Genomic DNA, 14519 nt, shown 5'->3' with positions numbered 1-14519 from the left:
TCGTGGGTTACTATGATGGTTCCATTGGAACCTTAGAGATCTGAGGTGATTCTTGTCTGAGAACTAGCTTTCAGCAGCCTTTCTCCTGAAATGGCACAAAGTACTTGATATCTGAAGTTCCCTTGTGTGTGCTTCAGGGGGCACCTTAACCAAATAAGCTCAATGCTATTCTCTAGAAAAACAGTGACATGTCTGACCATTCCTTGGAATGCACTACTGTTGGGTACAGGCTCAAAGATGCTGCTGGTTGATAGCTTTACAAATTGCATATTCCTACTCTAATCTTGGAAGTTCTGAGCAAGAGAGGTGTTTAGAGCAATGGTGCCTGAATGCTGGTTGAGATTGTGGATTGACACCTTGACGTTCAGTAACTCAAGGTGCCTCTTCCTGCATTGTTGAGCAGAAGTTGGAGTGGTGGAGATGCCAACTGCTGCCACTTCCCTCTAGAAATCTTTGCGACCCCCTTTTAGAGTCTCCTCCTTATTCCCAACCTGCCAGTGGGGGAGGAGAGAACCCTATGCACAGTGCCTTTACTTGCCTCAAGCTGCCATTATTCCTGGTCACTTTTCGATTGCTGCAAAGACCATGTTGATCTGTTGTGTTTCAGGATCTAACATTAAAATATAGCTGAAATTGTGAACCAAATCAACCCGTCACCTTGTGATAAGTTAAACATTGTTTAAACAAATGAGGTTTGTTTTTTGGGATAAATTATTGAGCATGAAACCAATGTAAGGCATAACATAACTTTTTCTATTTTGATGAAAGTTGCACTAAATCTTAACGCAACTTTTGTGAGAGGTCCTACACAGTGTCTCCATAAGTGCTAGGATACATTTACGTAGTGGGTCACGTAACAACTTGTTGTTCTTTAAGAGGAATAGTCTTAGATATCTGCTTACAGGGAAAGAGATGACTGAAAGCTGACTAAATCCTTTACTCAGTTCCAGTGTACAGTTCAAAGAGGCTTTTGGAAAGGTTGTCTTAATAGAGCTCTCAACCAAAGAAAATGCATTTAAAGGAGGAAATAAATATATTTTGAAATCTATAATAATTTGATATTATTTTCCAGCCTTGTAATCTATAGAGCAGCGTGAAACCTTCATAAATGTGGACAGTAATGGGTTCCATCTTTACATTGGTCTTAAAGTAGTTGGAAAAAGGTCATTGTTAGAAGTTGTCTTGTTAAAGAGTTAGCTTTTTGTTTCACTCCTAAACTAACTATGGTGCCATATAACAGAAATTAATATCTCTGGAATACTAACAAGAATTAGATTAATTGTCACAAAATCTATGTTTACTATTAACACTTATTTTGGTGGCAAGTTCATGGGATTCTTTTACTAATGAACCTCAGTGTGGGATTTTTAATGAGCATGATGAAAGTTATATTTTGCTTTCTCTTACACTAGTGTCTTACCTCCTCTGGCTATTTTATACCAAATTCCTACAAAACGGAGATTGGTCTCGTGCTTCAAAAACAAAGCCGTATTGCTATATTATCTTAAATGCAGTTTTACTACTTGGCCGGCTTAAAATGCTGGTCAGATGCTTGAGAAATAACACCTCATTGATCTGGGTGCAGTTAGAAGTCTCACAACACCAGGTTAAAGGCCAACAGGTTTATTTGGAATCACGAGCTTTCAGAGCGCTACTCCTTCATCAAGTGAGCGAGCTGATGAAGGAGCAGTGCTCTGAAAGCTTGTGATTCCAAATAAACCTGTTGGACTTTAACCTGGTGTTGTGAGACTTCTAACTGTGCCCACCCTAATCAAATGTCGGCATCTCCACATCATGGGTGCAGTTGGGGGAAGGAGAAAGAATTGTATCTCTATGGACTACTATAAAAAGAACTGTTACTGGCCTGCTTCATGGCTAACGAACATCAGTTAGTTGTAAGCATTGGGAGTAAATATTCATGCATGTGTTTCCTGTAATTTTAAAGGGAATGCAAAAAGAGAGATTACTGCTGGTGCTGAAATCCTTGAGGATGAGTCAAGCTAACAAAACAGTTAATAAAGCTTGTAGAATCCTGGACTTTGAGGCATGGAACATAGGAGGCAGGAGTTATGCTGAACCTATATGAAACTCGAGTTCAGTCCCAGCTGGAGGATTGTGTCCAGTTTGGCCATCACACCTGAGGGTTTTGGAGAGGATACAGAAGATATTTTATAGAAAAGTTACAGGGATAAGGAATTACAGTTAGCTGGATAGATTGGAGAAGCTGGGTTATTTTTCCTTGTAGAAGAGAAGTGTTTCCAAGAGGACACACAAGTCCTTGTCAAAAAACAAAAGAACCAGAGGCAGCATGAAGGAAAATATTTTTTACTCAACAAGGTTAGGATTTGAAATGAAATGCCTGATAGGAGGCCAAATACAAATTCAACTGTGACTTTCAAAAGGAATTGGATTAAAAACATGAAGCTGCAAATATGCAATTATATAAGGAAAGATTAGGGATTGCTGTTTGGAATCTGTCTGTGCGGAGTCTGCACGTTCTCCTCGTGTCTGCGTGGGTTTCCTCCGGGTGCTCCGGTTTCCTCCCACAGTCCGAAAGACGTGCTGGTTAGGTGCTAAATTCTCCCTCCGTGTATCTGAACAGGCGCTGGAGTGTGGCGACTAGATGGATTGAATGACCACCTTCGCTGTTATGCTCTTCTATGATTCTGTGAATGTCATTGTGATAATTTATCCTCTGCTTTGGCAGAGAGTGACATGTGGCAGTGAAATGCTAGCTTGGAACACAACAACAGAAGTAGGTCATTCAAACCCTCAAAGCCTGTTCTGTCATAAGTTAAATCATGGTTAAATATCTTTACTACATCATCCTGCTTAGCTTCCTATCCCTTGTTACCCAAGGCTGACAAAGATCTACTGGTCTGAGATCTAAAATTACTAATTGAGCTGGCATCTATTCTTTCTTGTGGAAGAGAAATTCTGCGGTTCGACCTTCCTTTGCATGAATACGTGTTTCCTAATTTCCCTCCAGAATGGCCTCACTCTGACTTTAAAGCTTCTCCCTTGTCATTGACTCCCCTGTCAGCATCAACCCCATCAATTCATTTCAAATTTTTAGAAACTGCAAATTCCTTCACCTATGTCTAGGAAATACAAGCCTCATTTATGGAATCTCTCTTCCCTGGTAGCATTCTGTTGAATCTGTGGTGGACTCCTTCCAAAGCTGGCATATCCTTTCTAAGGGGCAATGTCCATAACTGTAACAGATACCTTAGATTGGTCTAGCCAAAGCTTTGGATAGATGTAGCAACAATTACTTCACTATTCTATTCTAACCCTCTCGTTATAATGGCCAATGTTCCATTGGCTTTTTTGATTATTTCTGTATATGACTGTTACCTTTTGGTGATCTGTATACATGGACTCAGAACTCTCTTTGAAATCTTGAACTAGAGGGGAGTAGAGGACCATTGAGAACAGGTAGGAGATGATCAGATCAACCTTGATCCGAATGGTAGAGAAGTCTGGAGGTGCTGCGTCACTTAAACTTAGCACCTAGTTCTTGTTTCCTATGTTCTTTGGACTTAAACTGTGCCCAGCTTTTCATCATGTAAGAAACACATAGCCAGATTAGTCTTTTTCTGATGCAGTTTTTAAGACCAGGGTTTCTTTCACAAGTCCAGGCATGTCATGTGTTTCTGAATAGGAAAATTCATTTTACAGAACATTCAGAAAGAAGCACAATTACTTCCTATTTTTATAGAAGTTCAGAGCGCAACTCCAAGAATGTGTGCAGTGACTTCTGCTCCAAGGCTGAGCAATCTCCCTTTGTAGGAATCAGAAACTTTGTCTTGAACCTTGGGCTGTCTACCTTTTGCTGTTTATTCCTTTATTACCTTTCTCTTTGTTTGAAACTAATTCTTTTACAAGACTCGAGATGGAGGCAACAAACTTCAGATTACACTTCTACTTCAGAGGAGGAGTATAACTCCAATCACACCTCTCCTAAACACAACCGCTTGCATGCTTCAACAGCCACACACACCAATAGAACCCAGTCTTCCAGTTCAGGAAGAACAAGACAAAATGTGGATGATGATGAAGATCCGTACGAAAACTGGACGACACACAGCGCAGAAATTGCAAGGTATTGTCGAAATGTACTTTGTACCATAAACCGTAAAACTGAAAAGCAAGCAGTAAAACAGCTAATTTTGATTTCATACTAGATGTGTTTTTCTCCCCCTCTTTTTTTTGTCTTGGTCATTATTGTGCACCAGACAGAAGTCAAGACCACAGAAAAAGTAGGAACACAGGGTACAAATATAACTATAGGTACTTACAGCCCATACCTACTTCAAAGGAAAGGCTAAGTTTGGTACTCATTGTTTGAAGCATTCATTTTATAGGAAAAAGTGATAGTAGACTTTTTAGTACAGTTTTTCAACAATTGTACAAATGAGCACAATGCTAATGGGGGTGAGTTCCTTCCATTTGAATATATATTGTGTCCCTTTGGTTGTCACTGGCGGTCCCAAAAGACAGGAAAATCCAAAGAGTTGAGGTGAAAATTTGTGACAGTTGGCTGTGAAACAGATTTTTAAAGCTATTTTATTGCTGGTATGGAGACCCTAAGTGCACGGCCTTTATGGCAGTGTCAGTTACAGAAGGTGTCCTGGAACAGCTCTGTTATAAAAGCTAAAGGCTGTAATTTTGAACATGACTGATAATGACTTTACCTGCACTGGTCAATAGAGTGGTTTCTTAGGGGGCCTCAGAGCTCTTGATTATCATGCCTATTTGAAGTTGCGACCCTTGTTGTTTTATTAGTGCCACTCAGACATTTGCTCTATATAAGTGATTTCAATTACAAAGGAGTACTTTGAACAAAAAATATTCCGACCCTTGAAATGTGTCTCCCATTAAGAGTCTGATCAGGAAAGCAGACAACTCGTAATCTTTCCTAAATAGTCACTAATGCTTTAAATTTGGACCGGAGCACTGCCTGTCTCTAGCTCTTGGTGTATTCTCAGGGTCAGCTGACCCTGGATGGAACTTGGCATGTAAATCGTTGCAGAACCCTTGAATGAAGTTCAGTCAATGGTGGTTCAAATTCTTTTCCCAAATTTCTTTTCCCATGCTTTGCAGGCATTCCCTGAAGAGGTTGGAGAATAATGTGTAGTTTGAAATATATTTGTAAAAGGGGGAGGGAAAAAATCATCTGTCATATCGTCCTCTGGTTTGTGACATCAGAGAATAAGCTCTGTTCTAATGTGTTGTTTCGGCCACTAGAGACTTTCCTATTGACGCCAGTTAGTGGACAGTAAAGGTAAAGTCGCCATAGTCCCAGATGACCATAGGCTGCTCTCCCCTTAGAGGGGGGAGCTGACTGGTGGTGATTTAACCTGAGGGTCACCATACCTCAGGCAAGGGACAAGGTTGAGAAAGAGCGGGCCTTCATTAAGAACCTCAGCCAATATGGGAATTGAACCCACGCTGTTGGTGTCACTCTGCATCGCTAACCAGCCGTCCAGCCAACTGTGCTAACCGACCCCCGCAATTGACTTTCCTTGACTGTGGACAGTAATAAAGCATTGTAGATAGAACATAGAACATAGAACATAGAACATTACAGCGCAGAACAGGCCCTTCGGCCCACGATGTTGCACCGACCAGTTAAAAAAAAACTGTGACCCTCCAACCTAAACCAATTTCTTTTCGTCCATGAACCTATCTACGGATCTCTTAAACGCCCCCAAACTAGGCGCATTTACTACTGATGCTGGCAGGGCATTCCAATCCCTCACCACCCTCTGGGTAAAGAACCTACCCCTGACATCGGTTCTATAACTACCCCCCCTCAATTTAAAGCCATGCCCCCTCGTGCTGGATTTCTCCATCAGAGGAAAAAGGCTATCACTATCCACCCTATCTAAACCTCTAATCATCTTATATGTTTCAATAAGATCCCCTCTTAGCCGCCGCCTTTCCAGCGAAAACAATCCCAAATCCCTCAGCCTCTCCTCATAGGATCTCCCCTCCATACCAGGCAACATCCTGGTAAACCTCCTCTGCACCCTCTCCAAAGCCTCCACATCCTTCCTGTAATGTGGGGACCAGAACTGCACACAGTACTCCAAGTGCGGCCGCACCAGAGTTGTGTACAGTTGCAACATAACGCTACGACTCCTAAATTCAATCCCCCTACCAATAAACGCCAAGACACCATATGCCTTCTTAACAACCTTATCTACTTGATTCCCAACTTTCAGGGATCTATGCACACATACACCTAGATCCCTCTGCTCCTCCACACTATTCAAAGTCCTCCCGTTAGCCCTATACTCAACACATCTGTTATTCCTACCAAAGTGAATTACCTCACACTTCTCCGCATTAAACTCCATAGGTGATAAATGAAGATACATATTTGACATTGTTCATACTTTCAGAAATAATTCTGTGTATTCAGATATAGTTTTGATAACTAAAAGTGACCAGATTATTTAACAAATGATGAAATCTGTTTCACAGCCAATTGTCACAAATTTTCATCTCAACTCTTAGGATTTTCCTGTCTTTTGGGACCGCCTGTGACAACCAAAGGGACACAATATATATTCAAATGAAAGGAAATCGCCCCAATTAGCATTGTGCTCATTTGTACAGTTGTATTAAAATGACCCCTAATATTTCACAAGTGGGATTTGTAGATAACATGCAAGTTAAGGTCAGAACTTCAAATGGAATATAAATCCCTTTTCAGGGATTTTCTGATGAGAGATATCCATTGGAACACAATTAGTATCAGTTAATCCATTGTCTGATATGTTTTGAAGATGCTATATATGTGGACATTTTTAAAAATTAAACATAAAGAAAAGATAGTTTCATTAATGAGATGGCCTTTTATGAAGTGTGAAAAATAATAATTGGTCATGTTGGTCTAACTTCTGTACTAGAGAAACAGGTATACAGTGATGTTCTTTTTCTTGTTGTAAACTAATTTCTGGACTCATGCCAATTATAACTTGATTTCTGAAATGAATATAGTGTATGGATGACAATCCAGTTTAATAAATGATTACATGTTTATCAATGTTATTTTTAAACCACAAGGAAATTTAATTTGCCACAATGCAATGTCACTTGATCAGTACTGTTGGCCGTTTTATGAAATGGGGGAAACAAGATGTTCCAGGAGAGGGACAGCTGAATTTCAAATTACCACAGCCCTGGCATTGTTTCAAAAGTCTAAACCATTTTGTGCTGCATCAGGCTTAAGCCTGGCTGCATACTTTGTAACATGGTAACGAGACAAAAAGCCTCCCTATTACTGTTATCTCCTCCAGCTCTATAACAGTCCTAGAACTCGCTGTTCCTGCCAATCTGGTTTCTTGTGCATTACTACTCCTTTTCACCCCACTATTGGCATCCATACTTTCAACCTGCTTAGGCTCTGTGCTCTGAAATTGCCTCTCTAAGTCTCTCCTTACTACATCTATTTCATGTACTTTTAAGAGCCTCCTGAAAAACCAGTCTCTTTAATTAAAGTTTTGATAACCCTTCCTCATACCTGGCTTGGTATCCATTTTTCCTTGCATTGAAGCACCTTCTAACTTAAAATGCCACTATAGAGATGCAAGCGGTCGTTAGCTGCTTATGTCCAGTTTAAAAAATAATGCAGCAATACTAAATCTGATTTCAGACTTTTGAGCTTGGGGTACATCTCGAGAGAGAGAATTTTGAGTTTTGAAATATTTGGGAAACCTGGCTATAAGGCACTTGTCGCTTTCATACTGCAGCCTTCTTCATTTGGATTCCAGGAAACTAACATTGTGAGCAGCTCCCACTGAATACATCACTAAATCCAACTCCTTTATCCAGCGTCAGAGCTGTAAGGTGACTCAAAATTGATTTTGCTGATGGAAGAATTAATCTTGATTTAGTAATGTAAACACTGAGAGCCAGCTCTGGGAAGCTGAACCCCCGGAATCTGATTTGAACAAGTGCCTGTCACAATCTGCCTTTAGTAATTAACTTGGAATTAATAATTTTGATGCATGATTAAAGTTTCATTGTGATTTCTGATTTTTTGAGTCCATTTGCATGTGCATTTTGGCTGTTGCTCAGTACCTTAACCCATCACTCTTATTTACATTTTTGCTCCCTTTATTCCTCATTACTTTTTTTATCCTACCAAGACCCCGCTCTCCATATTGTCATGCCTCCTTTTACTTCACACTCCGGTGCTCTGCTCTCACCTTTCACTACCCCAGCCTTTTAATACTCCTTGGTCTCCTGGCTCTCTAGCTGCAGTCCCAGGCTTGACTTCCTTTTAAATAATCCTGTGGCTTTCCCTGTGCCCTTTGGTATCCTCTGAAGTGTTCATCGAGATATTCAGTGCTGTCTCATTATGAACGGTATCCTCGATTTTCCCATTTCACTCTTGTTAACATTCCTACACAGAGGGCACCAATCTCCTTTCTGTCCAACTGAACTCTGTCACTGCTCACCATGTGGACCTTGCCAGTGCTTCTGCTCTCACTGCCCCACGCCACATCACCCTTCAGAATATCTATTCACTCATGAACAGAGGCCCTTGCCATTCATGAATTTATTGTGGATGATTACATCAATATCGTGGCCTTAACAGAAACTTGGCTAAATGGGAATGATGCCTTCACCTGAATGAATCCTCCCCATCTGGCTCTGTGTTCCACCATTTTCTCCATCAGGGTGATCATGTGGCACTTATCATCAAATCTCAATGAGTTTCTACACCTCTGGCACTTTCTCCTCCTTTGAATATCTCATCTTGTGTTCTCAAGTAGTCATAGAGGTCATAGTCATAGAGGTTTACAGCATAGAAACAGGCCCTTCGGCCCAACTTGTCCATGCCACCCTTTTTAAAAAAAAAAACCCTAAGCTAATCCCAATTACCCACATTTGGCCCATATCCCTCTATACCCATCTTATCCATGTAACTATCTAAATGCTTTTTAAAAGACAAAATTGTACCCGCCTCTACTACTACCTCTGGCAGCTTGTTCCAGACACTCACCGCCCTCTGTGTGAAAACATTGCCCCTCTGAACACTTTTGTATCTCTCCCCTCTTGCCTTAAACCTATGCCCTCTAGTTTTAGACTCCCCTACTTTTGGGAAAAGATATTGACTATCTAGCTGATCTGTGCCTCTCATTATTTTATAGACCTCTATAAGATCACCCCTCAGCCTCCTACGCTCCAGAGGAAAAATGTCCCAGTCTATCCAGCCTCTCCTTATAACCCAAACCATCAAGTCCCGGTAGCATCCTAGTAAATCTTTTCTGCATTCTTTCTAGTTTAATAATATCCTTTCTATAATAAGGTGACCAGAACTGCACACAGTATTCCAAGTGTGGCCATACCAATGTCTTGTACAACTTCAACAAGATGTCCCAACTCCTGTATTCAATGCTCTGACCAATGAAACCAAGCATGCCGAATGCCTTCTTCACCACTCTGTCCACGTGTGATTCCACTTTCAAGGAGCTATGAACATATACCCCTAGATCTCTTTGTTCTGTAACTCTCCCCAGCGCCCTACCATTAACTGAGTAAGTCCTGCCCTGGTTCAATCTACCAAAATGCATCACCTCGCATTTGTCTAAATTAAACTCCATCTGCCATTCGTCAGCCCACTGGCCCAATTGATCAAGATCCCATTGCAATCGGAGATAGCGTTCCTCACTGTCCACTATGCCACCAATCTTGGCGTCATCTGCAAACTTACTAACCATGCCTCCTATATTCTCATCCAAATCATTCATCTAAATGACAAATAACAGTGGATCCAGCACTGATCCCTGAGGCACACCGCTGGTCACAGGCCTCCAGTTTGAAAAACAACCCTCTACAACCACCTTCTGGCTTCTGTCAAAAAACCAATTTTGTATTCATTTAGATTCCTCACCCTAGATCGTGTGAGATTTAACCTTGTGCAACAACCTACCATGCGGTACCTTGTCAAAGGCCTTGCTAACATGCAGACAACATCAACTGCACTGCCCTCATCTACCTTCTTGGTTACCCCTTCAAAAAACTGAGATATGATTTTCCACTCACAAAGCCATGCTGACTGTCCCTAATTAGTCCTTGCATCTCTAAATGCCTGTAGATCCTGTCTCTCAAAATACCTTCCAACAACTTACCCACCACAGATGTGAGGCTCACTGGCCTGTAGTTCAGGCTTTTCCCTGCAGTCCTTTTTAAACAAAGGCACAACGTTTGCCACTCTCCAATCTTCAGGCACCTCACCCATGACTATCGATGATTCAAATATCTCGCCTAGGGGACCCGCAATTTCCTCCTTAGCCTCCCACAATGTCCTGGGATACACTTCATCAGGTCCCGGGGATTTATCTACCTTGATGCGCTCTAAGACTTCCAGCACCTCTTTCTCTGTAATATGTACACTCCTCAAGACATCACTATTTATTTCCCCAAGTTCCCTAACATCCATGCTTTTTTCAGTAGTTAGTACTGATGAGAAATATTCATTTAGGATCTCGCCTATCTCTTGTGGATCCGCACATAGATGACCTTGTTGATCCTTAAGAGGCCCTACTCTCTCCCCGTTACTCTTTTGCCCTTTATGTATTTGTAGAAGCTCTTTGGATTTCTTTTGCCTTATCTGCCAAAACAAGTACACTATCTCACCAGGATATCTTCACTGTATTCCTCCCTCAGTCTCCACACCAAATGAATTCTCATCCTTGGTGATTTCAACCCTGATCTCAACTCAACATGCCATCTCTCCTCTGAGTTCACTGCCCTCTTATCCTTCCTAAATCACTCCTTCCATGTAAACTCCTAACTCTTGTTCAAGGTCACCTCCTTGGCCTTGCCATCTCACTTGGTCTTGCTAGTCCCATAGTAACAATCACAAAAATGGCCATTTCTGATCCCTTCCTTGTATCACTCACCACCCACACCCCATTCCATGTCTCAACCTGACTTCCTTCAAAATCCACCTCTGACAAACTGTTCCACCAATTCATGGCACTTTCATAACCCCAAATGTCTAGCCTTTGGTCCTCTGTTCACACAGTATTTTTGTAGCTATTGATTTGTTCAACTGCATTTTTATCTCCACCTTTGATGCCCAAACCCCCAATTGCTGTCTTTCAACCTGGACATTTCCCTCTTCAGTAGACCTCATCTCAGCTCCTTGAATTCTAATGAATGAGGGCTTGAAAGGATATGGCAGGCGTATGATTTAGCCATCCATTGCCAGATCTGGCTGGATCGCATACAGCACTGTCAGATCATCTGCTTCAAATGCTCAATATTCGCCTAGAACACAAAGATGACACATGGTTTATTTTCTCAACTTAAAACCAATTTAAATCCTTCTGTCTCCTCCCCCCTCATCAACGATAAATGTGAGGAGCTCATTGACTTCGTTGTCAGTAAAATTGAGACCCCATCTGAGCAGCTGCCTCTGCTATCCCTCCCTTCCATTCGCCCACCCACCAGGCCAAATGACCTCTAAAGTTCCTCCGCTATCCTAGCCCTGCACTCTCATCTTTCTCTAGTTTCTTTCCTATCAACTCTCATGCCCTCTGAGCTCATCTTCTCCATGAGACCCACCTTCTGCTCCCTCAGCCCTATTCCTGCTATAATGCTGACCACCCAACTTCCTTTTCTGATCCCCATGTTAATTGATATTGTTAATGGTTCTGTCCCTTCAGCTGTTACCCCCTCTCCTCTAAATCTGCTTTCACCATCCCTCTCCTGGAAAAACGAACCCTTGGCCCATTTGCAAACTACCTATCTCCAACCTCCTACTTAAATCACTGAACGCATTGTCACCTCCCAAATCTGTTCCCATCTTTCCAGAAATCCATGTTTGAATCTCTCCAGTTAGATTTTGTCTTGCCACAGCACCAAAAAGGCTTTTAAATCTCAAATAGTATTCTATGTGACTGTGACAAAGGTAACCATTCCCTCTTCCAACACCTCTTCACCATTGTTCGGCTGGGTGAGACTGCTCTCTCCTTCCATTAATGAGGGCCAGAGTATCACTTGGCTTCTTTTCTGACGCACGCACTGTTACTTCTGGTGTCCCCAAGGATCCATGACCCCATTCTATTTCTCAACTACATGCTGCGCTTGACATCATCATCCAAAAGCACAGCAAGAGTTCTCACATGTTTGCTGATGACACCCACCTCTCTCTCAACTCCTATACTGTCACTAAATTATCAGACTGCTTATCAAAAATCCAGAACTGAATGAGCAGAAATGTCTTCCAATTAAATACTAGAAAGTACGAAGATGTGTGCATATTGGCTGCTATGTTTGCTACATCACAAGGTTGACTACACTTCAAAAGTATTTCGATGGCTGCAAAGTGCTTTTGAAACATGCAATGGTCATACAAATGCAGTACAAATGCAAGTATTTTTCTTCGTTCATTGTTCCCAGTCCCTACTCCAAACTCTATTCCCTAGCTGCCAACTCAATCCCTCTTCCTGGCAAAAGTCTTGAGACTAAACCACTTTGTTCACAATCTTTGTTATATGTGACCCTGAGATGAGATTCTAATCACATATTCATGCCATTACCAAGACTCCCTATTTCCACCTCTGTAGCACTGCCTGACTTTACCCCTTGTCACAGCTCATATGATTGGAAACCCCCATTTGTGCCTTTGTTACCTCTAGTCTTGGATGCTCGGATGCACTCCTGGCTGATCTCCCACCTTCCACTTTCCATAAACTTAAGGTCATCCAAAACTCTGCTGCACGTGCCTTAATTTGCACCAAGTCTGTTCCCTTATCACTCCTGTGCTCGCTGATTTACATTAGCTCCCAGTCAAGCAATGTCATGATTTTGAAATTCTCATCCTTATTTTCAAATCCTGCCTTGGCCTTGGGCCTACCTATCTCTCTCACCTCCTCCAGCCCACAGCCCTCTGAGATATCTGGGCTCATTTAATTCTGGACTCTTGAGCAGCCCTGATTTTAATGGCTTCATCAATAGTGGCTATATCTTCAGCTGCTAGGCTCGAAGCTGTAGAATTCGCTCTCTACACCTCTCCTCCTTTTCACCTCGCTTTTCTCTTTAAAACCTGCTTTTTTTTCATCGAATGTTTGGTTATCTAACCTAATGTGTGGTTCAGTGTTAAAGTTTGTATTGTCATGCTCCTGTGAATTAAAGCATCTTGGGACATTTTATTATGTTAAAGGCACATTACAAATATAAGCTCTTGTTTTTCTTTGAAGAGTTCATAATCTGATATTTACTTAAAATTTTACGTCAGCATTAAATATCATTATTATTCATTTCAGACTCAGCCAAGATTTAGCCAAAGATTTGGCAATCCTTGCGAGGGAGATTCATGATGTGGCAGGAGATGGAGATTCTTTTAGTCCTTTACCACCGACTTCAACCCTTGGCTCCACAATTTCAGCCAGGGAAGAGGTAAATGATCAGTTTTAGACTACTTGGTGACGTTCACGAGGGGTCATAGGTTCAAGGTGAAGGGGGGGAGGTTTAACACAGATATCAGAAGGACATATTTTACACAGAGGGTGGTGGGGGCCTGGAATGCGCTGCCAGGCAAGGTGGTGGAGGCGGACACACTGGGAATGTTTAAGACTTATCTAGATAGCCACATGAACGGAGTGGGAATGGAGGGATACAAAAGAATGGTCTAGTTTGGACCAGGGAGCGGCACGGGCTTGGAGGGCCGAAGGGCCTGTTCCTGTGCTGTATTGTTCTTTGTTCTTGCAATATTCTCTAGCAGCAATGCAGATAAGTATATAAAAAATGTAAGCCATAGTAAAAATAATTAAAGTGCCTGTATTTTGTATATTAAAGGATAGTCATTATTGGAGAGTTGCTAAATTTGTAACTAAGATGAAGGTAAATGATTTGTAAAGCACAGATACAAAAGTATTTGGTGCAAGGATTCTAGAAACATGATACAAAGGGCAGGATTTTCGCAACTAAGGAAGGTAGTTCTAGCCAGCAAATTGGCAGACCTGCCTTGGTTTAAAAGGCCCTGAATTGCACTGCTTTAGCTGCAGGGAGGTTGAGAGTCAGTGAGGTGATCCCACAAACAGATCCGAGGTGGCCATGGGGTCGGGCAAGTGCTGAGACATCTGGTGAGGAGATGCACCTTGATTTTCTGGGACTTTGTACTAGTCGTAATAAAAGTCATGGGGCCGTCCTACCCACCACTCTTTCCCCACCTACCACTTGTTCCCCAAGATTCCTCATGCCAACCATTCATGCCAAGTCAACACCAATTCATGCCCCCAGCTGCTCCCTCTGGCTTCTCACACTCATCATGGCAACTCACTCCCAGTCCACACCCATTTATCCAGTACTTAAGCAGTGAGCCATATAATAAAAATGGCAAGTGGGGAATTGCTGAGGGGGGAGAAAAATCCATTCATAAATGTTCTTTGGAAAAGAACTGTTGTTCCTCCAACCTTCTAAATCTGAGAGACCGTAAAAATATCAATCAGAGGCTTTAAACATGTCACAGCTTTTAATAGGCCCAAATA

At 41.8% G+C, this 14519-nt stretch overlaps 1 protein-coding gene across 8 annotated transcripts in view; it reads left to right on the top strand.

The window, feature by feature from the left end:
* cep170ba (centrosomal protein 170Ba) overlaps window positions 1–14519 on the top strand; it is an 85771-nt gene that overhangs the window by 57449 nt on the left and 13803 nt on the right. For all 8 annotated transcript variants that reach the window (XM_078233984.1, XM_078233985.1, XM_078233982.1 and 5 more), the window contains 2 exons: window positions 3889–4105; window positions 13296–13428. In XM_078233984.1, coding sequence (XP_078090110.1) covers window positions 3889–4105; window positions 13296–13428 — 350 coding nt within the window. The remainder of the gene's footprint in view (window positions 1–3888; window positions 4106–13295; window positions 13429–14519) is intronic.

The sequence above is a fragment of the Mustelus asterias genome, chromosome 18 (genome assembly GCF_964213995.1).
Source record: "Mustelus asterias chromosome 18, sMusAst1.hap1.1, whole genome shotgun sequence".
Classification (NCBI taxonomy): Eukaryota; Metazoa; Chordata; class Chondrichthyes; order Carcharhiniformes; family Triakidae; genus Mustelus; species Mustelus asterias.
This window is presented reverse-complemented; position numbering and strand designations above follow the sequence as displayed.